We start from the raw sequence: 14,504 nt of genomic DNA on the forward strand, positions 1-14,504 counted from the left end.
CCATTCCCGAGCTCAGCAGACCTTCATGGCCTAGTTTCCAGACCCTCCACCTTTTCAAGAGCAGCCAGCATCCAGATTTCATGTGCAGTCTCCCAATTTAAAGGTACAGAAACACTGTGCTGGCCAAATAGAACCTGTCTGTAGATGGACTTAGCTCTCTGGTTCATTAGTCAATAACCTCTAATTGTGTTTCACACCAGCACTATTGTCCTTTCTGTGCTCTCCTACTTGGCCTGAGGCACTGGTTTACCTTCTCTCCAGAGTCAACATTTTGGGTGCAACAAGCAGAAAAATCAACTTGTACTGGCTGAAAAAACGAGGAATTTTGTTGGCATCCTTGGAAGTTCACACTCAGCGTGAGCTTCATGATTGATCATCTGGAAACACAAGCTCCACTTTCCTTGTAAATATTTTGGCTCCACCCAGGGTTACCTTCATCCCCAAGCTGGTTTCAGAATGGCTGCAGCAGTTCAAGGCCTCACGCCTTTATGTCACATCATCCAGAGAGAACGGAAAGTCTCTTCCATAAGCTCTTTCAGAAGAGTAAACGAGAGCCGTCCCAGAAAACATGGTCAATTGCTCCTCATGTCTCATTCGCCTAAACTAGGTCCTGTGTCCTTTCCTGAGCCAATCAGACAAGAGGGATGAGAGTACCCTTATACCAGCTGAGCTTGAGCCCTGGAGGTAAGGGTGGATTATAGTTTCCTGAGGCTTATGGGCTTTGCGTCTACCTGTGTGTGTATGTATGTATTAGGTGTGTGCACACATATGTGCATACCTGAACAAAATCTGGGTTCTTTAGGAAAGGCAAAGGGGTGTATGGGTGCTGGGCAATTAACCAGTGACATCTATGATAATGTGGTTTGTATTTTATTAAACTGCGTCTCTCTAGGTCTGGTGTGGTGGTTGATAACCCAGTGCTTCTTCCTGCCAATGTCCAAATTCTAGTAATTGGGGCACTTGATACTGTTCCCAAATCCTCATGTTGTTGTTTTTCTTCTGTCTCCGCATAGAGAATAGGGGTCAGATAGGCAAATTGAGTTCCTACAACTGCTTGGGCACTGTGTTGGACCTGGGTTTGACACACTTACAAACAAACTTAACTTTTCTGAGTCCCTTTAAAAAATCTGTAACACGGGGAGGACATGAATTACCTCAGTGTGTTATCCAGAGATTAAATGCAAGTGTGTAACACGGTTCTTGGTGTACAGTGTTTAATATATAGTAATTATCATTATTATGTTGAAACCTTCATTCCTGAAGTTACCTTTTCAAACTTTAAGTGTTGGTTTATAGCAACACATTAAGTATTTTGGGGGTTGGTACTCTTTTCCTCATTTAACCAATATCTAAAAGGTATGAAAATGTCTTGAATATATATATATATGTATATGTATATATGTATGTATAACTGATTCACTTTGCTGTACGCCTGAAACTAACACAACACTATAAATCAACTATATTTCAATAAAAGTTTTTAAAATTTTTACATAAAAAAGGAATACTTCCAGCTAAACAAACAAACATCTTGACCTAGTGTTTTAGGAATTAAGGATTAAAATCTGCCATACTTTTTCAATGAAGACAAGCCATGGCTGACTTAGCCAGTTGACTTTGCTTGTTCTTTTTCTTTAAGCACAAATTTATTGTTATTTTAGCTTTGCCATTGAACCAGGGAGTTGAAGTAAATGAATCACCAGCAATTGGCTGCCAGAGGAGTTAAGCAAAAATAATGAGCTCTTTGTCTCTTTGTTCACTTTCTCACCCACACAGGCCAGTTCTGGGAGGTCAACACTATTCCTCTTAACTTCTTTATATCTTGATCTATGAAACTGGAGACAAAGATTTAAGATTACGATAATTCTTAATATTATTAGTAATGGCATCTTACATTGGTATAGTGCTTTGCAGTTTGCAAAAATGCTTTCACATTTTACAAACCACAGGGTTTTAAGGTCTGTGAGATTATAAATTGTGTTTTGCTCACTATTTTTCTCTAATTCCTATCCCAATGCCTGCTATATAATAGATGCTTAACAAATATGTGAATGAGCCTCAAAATAATCTGGTGGGGTAGATTTGGAAGTTATCACTGTTATTCCCCTTTCATACAAGAAGCAACTAAGCCTCAGAGATTTCATGACTTGCTTAAGGCTTTCTAATACATGCTTTGGGGTGGGGAGGAGAGATGGGATTTTCTGAAAAATAGTCTGGTTTGTGATTACAAAAGTTAGGTTCCTTTCCAGTCTGTGGGAGAGAACGCTGAGAGAATGTGGGATTATTGCAAGGAGTTCAGGGATCCACACGCATACCAAGAATTTGTGCACAAAAACTGGACAAAGAAAATGGAGAGAGGGCCTAGCCCCCTTCATACTTTGAGGTTTCTGGGGTAAAGAAATCCCAAACCAAACCCTCAAACATGGCAGCCCATCAAACTGTCTGTGGTGAGAAACTAGAACTAGATCTTGTTCCCCCAATCTGATTTGGACTAATACTTGTAGAAAACACAATAAAATAAATTACTCTTAATTTCTCCACTTATGAAAGACTGGTAACAAAGATTTTACATTCCAGCACTGTCCACAGACCACACCTTGGCTAGATTGGTTTAGATTTTTAACACATTAAAAATATTACAACTATATTTATAATATTTTAGTATAGTCTTTATAAAAATATCAATTCAGGGCTTCCCTGGTGGCACAGTGGTTGAGAGTCTGCCTGCCGATGCAGGGGACACGGGCTTGTGCCCCGGTCCGGGAGGATCCCACATGCCGCAGAGCGGCTGGGCCCATGAGCCATGGCCGCTGAGCCTGCGCGTCCGGAGCCTGTGCTCCGCAACGGGAGAGGCCACAACAGTGAGAGGCCCGGAAACCGCAAAAAAAAAAAAAAAAAAAAAAAAAGTCAATTCACTGTGCACTATAGGTGGTGAGAGCCAGTATTGGGACACCAGTTTAACTATGTATGGTGAACAAATTATTCTTTCAGCCCTGAGATTGTATAACCTCATTTAGAGATGGCATCAAAAGTCTATATTTCTGGAATCTAAAAAAAAAAAAAAAGTTTATGAAGAACCTAGGGGCAGGACGGGAATACAGAGGCAGACCTACTAGAGAATGGACTTGAGGACATGGGGAGGTGGAAGGGTAAGCTGGGACAAAGTGAGAGAGTGGCATGGACATATATACACTACCAAATGTAAAATAGATAGCTAGTGGGAAGCAGCCACATAGCACAGGGAGATCAGCTCAGTGCTTTGTGACCACCTAGAGGGGTGGGATAGGGAGGGTGGGAGGGAGGGAGACGCAAAAGGGAAGAGATATGGGATATATGTGTATGTATAACTGATTCACTTTGTTAAACAGCAGAAACTAACACACCATTGTAAAGCAATTATACTGCAATAAAGATGTTTAAAAAAAGAAGTCTATACTTCAGGCACTTTCTTTAGGCATAACATCCAGCTGACCCCTGTAGGAGGCCCTGCTCACACATTTGTGCCCTGTTGTTTTTCACATGTGTGAAATGCTGTTGTGATTAATAAAACACAACTTGGGTAACAGCTGTAAGGAAGTTATATTAGCTATTTGATTTTTCTTCCCTCTTCAGTTGGTACTGGAAATATAACTAATATCTTGTCAGAGAATCAACAAAAGTTTGACATTATAAAGAAGTCCTTATACTTGAAATCTTTGGTTAGCACTTCTCCATGTAGACCTTGATGGATTAGGGTGAAGTTTGGCTAATTGTACTAAGTTTGAGGAGTCTCTAACACGAGGACTGTGTTGTCTTACCTGAGGCTCACTGTTAGTTTCCAGAACCCAAGTTTTTCATGAGAGAAAGCAGTGCCCCATTTATTCATTCGATCACACTCAGTGTGCCAGGTACTGGCTTAGGTAGCAGGATAGGGTGTGAACAATGGCCTATCCCCTCAGAAACACCAGGAGGAAGTGAGTGGAGGGTTTGGGTTAGTTCAACAGAGTTCCAGCAGTGGGAGGTAGGGGGAAGAACCAGTGCTCACCTCCAAGCTCCTTCCCTGAAGTGAGATGTGTGAGGCTGGCAGCTGGATTCTGCACCCTCACATAACATACCTGAACAGACTCTTTCAACTCTTGGTACTGGGCCTGGGTGGCCTTTTGTTTAGTGCAAGAGCTGGGCTGAATGCACAGAAATGATAATGATAGGCACTTACATGACTTAAGAACATTGTCCAGCTCTCCAGGCAGGAGTGGAACAGAGCAGAACGTGAGGCTGTAAACTGGCTTCCTTGGCACGAAGCAGCGACATAGAGCATCTCGAGATGATGAGGTTGGCTGGCAGCCTGCAGATTCAGGGGCAGTTTGTGTTCTCGAGACTGGAAAAACCTTTGATTTTTCTGAGTTGAGGAATGGACAATTCTCACGGGAAAATGGGCATTTTTCCTAGTGGGCTCTGGAGACAGGTACAATTTTTGCACTTTTCCCATGTTGGGAAAATTCCTCTAGACCAGTGCTTCTCAAACGTGCGTGAGCATATGAATAACTGAGGGAAATGCAGGTTAGGTTAGGTTGGTCTGGGACAGTGCCTGAAATTCTGTGTTTCCAACAAGCTCCCTCCCGGGTGATGCTGAATTTGCTACAGTATTGCTGGACTGAGGGTGGTGCTCTGAGGAGCAGAGACCTGGAACCCACCTGGTGGCCTGGACCCATGGGAAATGGCCTCACCTGCTTTTGCGGAAGGCATTGACCCCTGTTTCAGACGCAGTTGTATTATCCAGTCATTACATTGTCTGCTGTGGTATTTCCTTCTCTCAAGGATCTTAGGTAGTCTGAGATATTGCTGTAGAGTATATATTGGTTGCTGTGTTTAATCACTAAAAAAAATAATCTTTGTTGTGCATCGGAGTACTAACATCTTCTTCAGGGCACAGTAGCTGTCATACACAATCAAGGTCCCACATCATTACAAGGCATTGCCTTAACCCACATGTCTTGTGTGTCTCGCATATGTTGGGGGTAGTCCACCATAGTAAATTCTGCTTTGGAGGGCTTGGCAATCCAGTCATAAAATGATGAACTCACGTGTTATGTTCAGTGATTTGATCCTGCAGCAGCCTCTCAGATGGATGGGTTGCAGAATAAATCTATGAAAGGAACTATATCCATTGATTATATTCTGGGCATTGAATTTAGCTGTCATCAGATATAGCTTGTCGTTTGAGCCTTCTGGGTTAAAAACAATTACAGAAATCTAAAAACAAGTTCCATTTTGATGTTTTGTTCCCTGTGAGCTACGTCAAATGGGTTCTTTTATAAAGAAAGTAAAGGTTCGAAGCTCATCCAAAATTATACTCAAAAGTGATTTCAGGAAAATGGAGGCTTCATATCACAGTATGTGCTTATAAGCCTCAGTCCTTTGTTCAGTGCGGTGCATCCCAGGCCAGCGTCAACTCCCCAAGCTGGTGGTAGTGGTTTCTAAAGAAAAGATAATCAGGTAGCATAGACCAAACTGATCTTCCAAAATTATTTTTAGTGGATTGGAAGAGTGGCTTCACTTAATGTCTCTGATTTCTTCATTTATTTTTGTAGGTCACATTCCATCCCTAAAACATTCCATGGGTCTGTCAGCAACTTTGATTGAAGCAGAAAGTTATCAAATGTCCTGATGAGGGCTTGGAAGGGTCTTTGCTCTTAAGGAGTTTTGTTGTAATGGTATTTGTCTTAATCAGATTTGGCTAATACTTCTCTTACTCATAGAGTTTTAGAAGGAAAAATAATCTAGCCAACTGAGAAATCTAGTCCAACCAACTCATTTTACCGATGTGGAAACAGCTGGGGAGTTTGCTCAAGGTCACCCAGACCTGTCTCTGAATCCCAGTCCTGGACTCCCCACCCCAGTCTACCTCAGTGCCTTTCTGTGTTGATTTATGGGTGTGATATGGAGGCTATGAGGCCTGAGGCAGCAAGTTTTCCACCTTTCCTGGTGGGAGTTGGGGTGTTCTATCTGATACATTCATTGCATTTCCATACCATCCAGACCCTGTGTTCTAGCAGAGTCACAGTCCATTAACCAATGTTCCAGAGAGGCAAAGTGGCATGGAGCCTGGATTCTATAGCCTGGTGACCTGGGTCAAATCCTGCTTTGCTCCATACATGTTGTGTGACTTTGGGTAAGCCACTGAGCCTCTCTTCAGATATAAAATGGCACCTTCCTTGCAGGATTGTTGTGAGGACCGAATGAGCAGTTGAAGCAAGCAGCCAGGTGCATTGTATTTGGAATTGTGTGTGGTTTTACAAACTGTGGATCTCTACTAGGTATTGAGTTGTGAAATCAGTGTTCTGAATCATAAATAGCGTTAGAAAAATTAAATGGCATACGCTAGGATAAAATAGAACATAGTAGAGTGTGTTGCACCTAGGCAGGGTATTGTTTGGTATCCTTTTGGTTCCCCTTTTTGGTGTTCCTTTGGTTTTGTGTGTGTGTGTGTTTGTGTGTGTGTGTGTGTAATGGCTTACAGTATAAAATGAATTTCTCACTGTGGATTGCAGTTAAGAGTTTGGAAGCTCCTGCTCCAGAGAGCAGGGTGAGTGAATTCATCTGTCTTAGCACAGATGTATTCGAGTGAATGAGGCACATTTTAGACATCAATGTACAAGGCAAACTCTGGCTGAAACATAAATGTGCTTCTTTTGCAGAGGGAGACCAAAGGGCAGTTTCTTATTGACCACATCTGCAACTACTACAGCTTGCTGGAGAAGGACTACTTCGGCATTCGTTTTGTGGACCCAGAGAAGCAGCGGGTAAGAGCTGACCACTATCTGGACCCATTTTGGGGGGATCACTCAGGCTTTGGGGTGCTGAATAGGTTCTTCTCAGAGCAGTTGTGGTGCACTTGTTCTCATGGTTATTGACCACATGAAACTTACCAGCCTGGGTATGTGTTTGCGCACGCACGTGTGTGTGTGTGTGTGTGTGTGTGTGTGTGTGTGTGTGTGTGTGTGTGTGTAGTTGTGTATAAGAATCTGGCACTGTTCCCACTGGACTGAATGACACAGGGGGAAGGGAAACTTAACATTAGGGCTTTCCAGAAAGCTGCTCCCACCTGGTTGAAGAGAGAATGTTCTTGTGCCCTTTGAACCCAGAGTTTGCCAAAGCTTCTCAAACAGTGGCTACATAAAATCTCATTACAGAGAAAATCCACCCCTCACTATAATAAGTTATTGGTAGAGAGAGGAACAAGCGGGTGACTGTTTTAATGGCATGAGGTTTTCTTTTGGGGATGATGAAAATGTTTGAAACGATATAGGTGATAGATATACAACATTGTGAGTGTACTAAATGCCACTGAAGTGTACACTTTAAAATGGTTAATTTTTTTTTATATAAATTTATTTATTTATTTAGGCTGTGTTGGGTCTTCATTTCTGTGTGAGGGCTTTCTCTAGTTGCGGCGAGCAGGGACCACTCTTCATCGCGGTGCGCGGGCCTCTCATTGTCGCGGCCTCTCGTGTTGCGGAGCACAAGCTTCAGCTGCGCAGGCTCAGTAGCTGTGGCTCACGGGCCGAGTTGCTCCACGGCATGTAGGATCTTCCCAGACCAGGGCTCGAACCCATGTCCCCTGCATTGGCAGGCAGATTCTCAACCACTGCGCCACCAGGGAAGCCCTAAAATGGTTAATTTTATGTCATTTTTTTAAAAAGCTTTGGCAGATGATGGGTTAAGATAGTTTGCAAGCTGCTCCTTGGGCGCCACTAAATTTGACAGCCTCCATTGTATTCCTGCTCCTGGACACACCTATCCTCCCTGGTCTCTGTTGATGCATAAGAGTGAGCAGCGGAGTCTTGGCTTTTGAGCCAGTGTACCAGCCTAAGAGTGTTCGGGTATGGCATGTGCTGAACTCACAGTGATGTGTGGCCCTCACGTCAAAAGACCCCAGGAATCTCCATCCCAGCTCCTACCACCTAGGGTTTCTCATTCCTCAACCCTACTGTGGGTCCCAGCTATGGGTTAAAAGGCCCTGTACCTGCTCCAGCCTGTGTTTCTTACCCTGCCCTACTGACAAGCAGGGCGAAGTGTGAAGGGGTTAGCTGGGGATGACTGCCTTCTTTAATTTGCTCTCCTCCTTACCAGTGTCTCTGGTCATCTTGCTGTCCCCTTTTCCCCTCCTCACAACCCCACCTGGTTCTTGGTTTTGTATTTACTGCCTAATACAATGAGGGAGAGACTCACAGAGTGTATTTTTGTAAAGGAGGAGGATGTTGAAGGAATAGATTAATCTTCTGAAACATGGAGAATCTTATTGACCTCTCAGTAGGACCTAATCCTCTATAAAGGGGTATAATGCAGTGGCTCAGAAGAAGGAGATTTGGGTTTCCTGTAGCACTTGAGGAAGCCTTGAATGGGCCAAGCATTTATCTGAATGAGAGGAAGGTAGCAGGACACTATGAGGATGTAGAGCTGACATGAGATCACGGAGGGAATTTGCATGGTGTTTACTACTGAGTAACAGTGATTCCCAGACCTGGCCCTGCAACTAAGTCAGTTTAGGTATTTGCTAAAAATCCTTAGTGTGGACCTTATTCTAGACCTCCTGAATCAGAATTCCTGGGGCTAGGGTCAGGAAGATGTATTTTAAGACATCTTGATTCTAATTTTGATGCATTCATCCCAGCTTTGTCTCCTGACCGGTTTGGGGGACCATGGCATAAAGATGTTTATAGACATAATTTCTTATGGCCTATGAATATATTACCCTTGTATGGAGGGAGAAACAGGCTCAAAAACATTGTTACTTGCCCAAGGTCCCACAGGTAGTAAGTGATGCAGTGAGTATTTGAATTTAGAATTATGGTTCAGAGTCCCCATGGCCAAACAGGCTCTATGAACTATATTAGTCATCTAAGCACGACTGAAAATAGATTATTTTTGTGCAAAATTCTAAAAAGCCACCTGCAGAAGTAACTCTGGCTACCATTAGTTGAGCATTTATTATATGCCAGGGATTTTATCATATGATCTTTAGTGTTCCCCAAAACACTTCAAGGAAGGGGAAACTGAGGCACAGAGAGGGTCAGTGGCTTGCCTATGGCTAGTAATTATAAGAGGAAGGATGGAATCTGAACCCATACTCTTTCCATTTCATCTCTCAGATGAAAATTTGAAACATAGCCTAGACTAGGGATCTGTAAACCCTTTCTGTAAAGGGCTAGATAGAAAATATTTGCAGCTTTGCAACTCAAAAAACTTCTGTTGTAATTACTCAATTATTAATTTCTAGTGGAAAGTGGCCATAGACAATACCTAAATTAATGGATGTGTCTGTGTTCCAATAAAACTTTTTTTCCAGGGCTTCCCTGGTGGCGCAGTGGTTGAGAGTCTGCCTGCCGATGCAGGGGACATAGGTTCATGCGCCAGTCCGGGAAGATCCCACATGCCGTGGGGCGGCTAGGCCCGTGAGCCATGGCCGCTGAGCCTGTGCGTCCAGAGCCTGTGCTCCGCAACGGGAGAGGCCACAACAGTGAGAGGCCCGCGTACCGCAAAACAAACAAACAAACAAACAAAAAACAAAACTTTTTTCCAGTGAAAGTATTTCACAAAAATAGGCAGTCGGCCATAGTTTGCTGACCCTTAGTCTACACAATAGCTGGACACCATTTAAATGCATAAGCCTTTTTCATTCCTCTTGACCCTCTCGTTGGGGAGATACTGGATAAAATATTAAGCAAAGTCTTTAGAATTAGAATCAGGGATATCAATATGAACCCATGTTTTTTAATATACATAGATAAATACAGAAATAAATATAAGGGGTGTGTGTGTGTGAGTGTGTGTGTATTAGGGTGGGGGGTTAGTAAGTATACATATATTTCCAAGTCCCACCTGCTGAGATGACTTAGAGGCAATGACACCACTGTAGTAATAAGTACACCTAGCCTTCAGATCTTGGTTTCAAATACCATGCTCTAAAAAAAGGAAGAAGGGCTCCTTGCAGAAAAGGCTGATTCTTGGGCTGGGGTAGTGAAATCACAGGGTGAGCTTGGAGCATCTTGTGGCACCAGGAAGTAAAAAATTACTCAAAAAACAAAATGTAGGGCACTAGGAAAGGCACAGAGCCAATGTGAAAGAACTGCCAATGACCAAAACTGGAACAACTGGAGTTCAAAAACAAGTGACAGGGGGCTTCCCTGGTGGCATAGTGGATAAGAATCCTCCTGCCAATTCAGGGGACATGGGTTCTAGCCCTGGTCCGGGAAATTCCCAAATGCCACGGAGCAACTAAGCCCATGCCCAACAACTACTAAGCCTGCGCTCTAGAGCCTGTGAGCCACAACTATTGAGCCCGTGTGCCACAACTACTGAAGCCTGTGTGCCTAGAGCCTGTGCTCTGCAACAAGAGAAGCCACTGCAACGAGAAGCCCACGCACTGCAACGAAGAGTAGCCTCCGCTCCTTGCGAATAGAGAAAGCCCACGCACAGCAACAAAGACCCAATGCAGCCAAAATTAATTAATTAATTAAAAAAAATAACAATAGCATTGGATTATAATCCATAGAATGAAATAAATATCAGTGAGACTATACTGATATAAATAAATAACTGCATAAATAAATAAAAGGGGGAGAAGAGGCAGCTCTTCCTTACAGAAGAATTCCAATTAATTATTGTAGGGGGAATGAGAGAAATAGAAATCTCCCATTAGAGCGCCAGAATAATAATTGTTGTGGGCAAGATCGATCAATGAATGCTAAAATTAATGGGCAACAGTTTGAGGAGAAGCAGGATATTTGCACAGTCTCAGGGAATCCTCTTCCCTCCTGCCCTGAGCCTGGTATTTTTTTTTTTAATGTTTTTTGTTTGTTTGTTTGTTTTATTTTTGGCTGCATTGGGTCTTTGTTGCTGCGTGCAGGCTTTCTCTAGTTGCGGGGAGCAGGGGCTACTCTTTGTTGTGGTGTGCAGCCTTCTCGTTTCAGTGGCTTCTCTTGTTGCAGAGCACAGGCTCTAGGCACATGGGCTTCAGTAGTTGTGGCACACGGGCTTCAGTAGTTGTGGCACATGGGCTTAGTTGCTCCGCAGCATTTGGGATCTTCCCGGACCAGGGCTCAAACCCGTGTCCCCTTCATTGGCAGGTGGGTTCTTAACCACTGCGCCACGAGGGAAGCCCAAGCCTGGTGTTTTTAAATTATTGAAACAAGGGGAAAAAGAATAACTTTATAGTGGAAAGACTTGGCAGACACCACTTTAACCAAGCAATCAGGGTTAATATCAGCAATAGAAAGAAATACCAATGTCATGGACTCCCCCATACCATGCACTGAGAAGGGCACTCTGTCTCTGTGGTATCCTTCGCAACAATGTATAACCCCATTCAAATCTGGAGGGAACATCAGAGAAACTAAAGGGAGAGACATTCTCCAAAACAACTTACCAGTACTCTTCAAAGCTGTTCAGGTCATGAAGGACAAGAAAAGATTGGGGAACTCTCACAGATTAGAGAGATGCATCAACTAAGGTAATATGGAATCCTGGATTGGGTGCTGGAACCGAGAAAAGTGTAGTAGTTGGGAAAACTGGTGAATTTCAGATTAAGTCTGTAGTTTAGTTAATAGTATTGGGTTAATATTAGTTTCTTAATTTTGATAATTGCTCATGGCTATATAAGATGCTAATACTAAGGTAGATGAGTTATGCTATTTTTGCAACTTTTCTATATGTCTAAAATTATTTTTTTAACTTAAGCCTCTGGGTTGATATGCTTCATTGTTCTTTATATTTTGACTTGGTTTACCTTAATTTTTAGTGTCCAGACTCAGGTAGTAGATTAGTGGAAAAAATAAGGGCCGCTCCAAAACAAAACCATCTTCTCTGATGTATTCACTAAATTGCGTAGAGGGCTGCCTGAATAGTTCTGTTTTCCCCTGCAATATAGCCGTTATATAGCCTTTTGATTTTGAAGATACAGTGTGAGTGTAACTTCCACATGGATTGCAAAGTAGTTGCTGTACAAAACTGTATGGACTTTGTACTCAGAAAGAGGCTTAGACTTTGTACTCATAAAGATGCTTGGACTTTGTACTCATAACGATGCTTGGACTTTGTACTCAGAAGGACGCAAATTAAATCCCATCTCTGCTGGTTAGAAAGCTATGTGATCTTGACCAAGTTATTGAGCTTCTCTGAGTCTTTGTCCTGATTGTTAGTATTGATAACAGTACCTACATGTAAGGTTGATATGGGAATTAGAGATAAGCTATGTAAATGCTTAACAATGGTATACATGGAGTACATGTCATGTGTTATTTTTATTATTAATTGTTATTATTACTTTTACTATATTAGCTAGGTCTAGGTGAGACAGTTACAGGAGGAAATACAGCCATGATTGGCAAGTCTAAAACCTAGAAATGTTCACAATAACTTCTTTTAAAGGCCATTATTATGATCTTTGGGGAGAGAAGAGGGAGGAAGTGAACCTTGGATAATTATTGGGTTGGCCAAAAAGTTCATTTGGGTTTTTCTGTGGAAAACCCAAAAAAAACCTGAACCCGATTTAAAAAAAGGTCTCAAAGACACAACAATATGCTGACATGAGAGTTTTAAGCAGAGATTAATTGACAAGCATTGGTTTGTTTTTTGTTTTTGTTTTGTTTTGTTTTACCAGCTCGTGTACTTTTTCTCAATGGAAAATAAAACAATGACTTATTTGGATAGAAAGCTAATCAAGAAAAAAAGTCAAGTTAGTTAGAAAGCCTGAAGTGGAACTTACCTCTGCTGTGGGAGTTGGTGGTTTGCCTACAACTCTTCACAATTTGATTTATGGTACACCATTGTGGAATATTAAATATTTAACACTGTTACATTTGGAATACCATATGTTTGACAAGATGTCTCATGCCCCATATGCTGTGAGAGTGGTGAGGACTGAGTCAGTAAATGATGACTATCTTTTGCTATTTTAATAGCAAAAGGGCCCAGAATTTCCATTATTTTAAAAATTTGATGTAGGATGGGACAGATTGAATACTGGTCAATAAAAGTCCTCTTGAATTTCCACCACATTTATCTTCTGAAGAACTCATATAATCTTAGTTGCCTAAGATTAGGGAAAAGGTGGGTAGTATCCTCCTCATTTTATTGGGAGAGAAGCTGGGACTACAAGTTTAGAAGACTTGGAAGAAATAATTCCAGAAGAAAAAGATCTTACTTGGCCTGTCCAGATATTTTTTCTTAAATGTAGCATAATCTTTCTACCACTTCTGCTCAGGTGCTAGGGTAACTTCCCTTTGGAAAGATGAAGTTTTGAAATAATTAGTTGGGTTTCATAATTCTACTTTCTTTGGCTACGGTTTGAGATGTCCACTGCCCTGGTTTCCCTTGTTATTCTTCCACATTTCCCTCTTTCCCAAACCAAGCTAGGGAAGTCACCCCCAGTGCCTTAGAACTGAGGAAGTACCCCAACCCTAGCCAGCCAGTGGAGGAATTATACCAGGACTTGGTTTATAGACTTCAGGGAGATTGAACCCAATGCTTTTGATTTTTAACTTCCCTATCTCTAAGCATCTGTTTAACCCACTTACGTGACTGTCATTGACTTTTCTAACTTAAGGGCTATTCTGACTCATACCCAAAGACAACAAATTTAGTTTGGAAATCCACACCCCTGGGGCAATCTCTGTAAGCACCCTTGTTTTAGGGCGTTCTGTGTCATGTGACTGCCAGACGTCCTTTCTGATAGGATGACCTGGGAAATCATGGATGCAAGGACATGCTGAACACTAATGCCTCCTCCCTTCAAATACAATTACAGCCCTGAGGTTTTTATGTTGGCAGCCAGAAAGAACAAGTGAGCCTATCGGTGAGTCTTGTTAATAATGGGAAAAGACCTTGCCTATGTTAGAGCAATTTGCTTTTTCTGGAAGCAGCTTTGGGGAGGACATGGAATGGAAAAAAACAGGCCCAGTGATTTGAAGTTTCACTCTGGGGATGGTGCCAGGAAGCTAGACAGCATTATGTCCCACCAGCTGCTCCTGCTTTGAAAGGCTACTTCCTGGGGAAATTGCTTCATAGATGCTTGAAACTAGGAATGAGAGTGGTATCTGAGGTCTAGGGCAACCCTGCACTAAAGAGGAGGTCTGTATTGCTGCCTCAAGTCACTGGTCATGAATTTGCTTAATGAGTCCTCTTTTACTTTTGAGTCTCAGGGGTATTAAATATTAAGAGTACTTGGATGTCTGTTTTGGGAGGGGTATGGACAAGTAACTTGGTTTTCCAGGAAAAGACTTTGGGTACTCAAGTTACAAGGAACACAGCACTATCATAACAGCTTGAAAATTGGATATATTGTGTAGTGGTTCAATTGTGGTCCAAGGTATTAACACTGACAGATTTGGGGAAATTGTCATATTCTTTCAGAAGAAAGCAGAACTTGGTGTTTAACTAAAATTATTGCTCATCATTGACCCTATCTACACCTGATGTCCTTTCCTGGGAAGGAATGGGATGCCTGATAAAGACAGGTTGCAATC

The 14,504-nt window shown here is 42.2% G+C and overlaps 1 protein-coding gene across 2 annotated transcripts in view; it reads left to right on the forward strand.

Annotated features, from left to right (window-relative positions):
- FRMD3 (FERM domain containing 3) overlaps positions 1 to 14,504 on the forward strand; it is a 308,613-nt gene that overhangs the window by 145,309 nt on the left and 148,800 nt on the right. For both annotated transcript variants that reach the window (XM_029201749.1, XM_029201748.1), the window contains exon 2: positions 6,678 to 6,782. In XM_029201749.1, coding sequence (XP_029057582.1) covers positions 6,678 to 6,782 — 105 coding nt within the window. The remainder of the gene's footprint in view (positions 1 to 6,677; positions 6,783 to 14,504) is intronic.

The sequence above is a fragment of the Monodon monoceros genome, unplaced genomic scaffold (genome assembly GCF_005190385.1).
Source record: "Monodon monoceros isolate NGI ecotype Baffin Bay Population unplaced genomic scaffold, NGI_Narwhal_1 Super_Scaffold_5, whole genome shotgun sequence".
Classification (NCBI taxonomy): Eukaryota; Metazoa; Chordata; class Mammalia; order Artiodactyla; family Monodontidae; genus Monodon; species Monodon monoceros.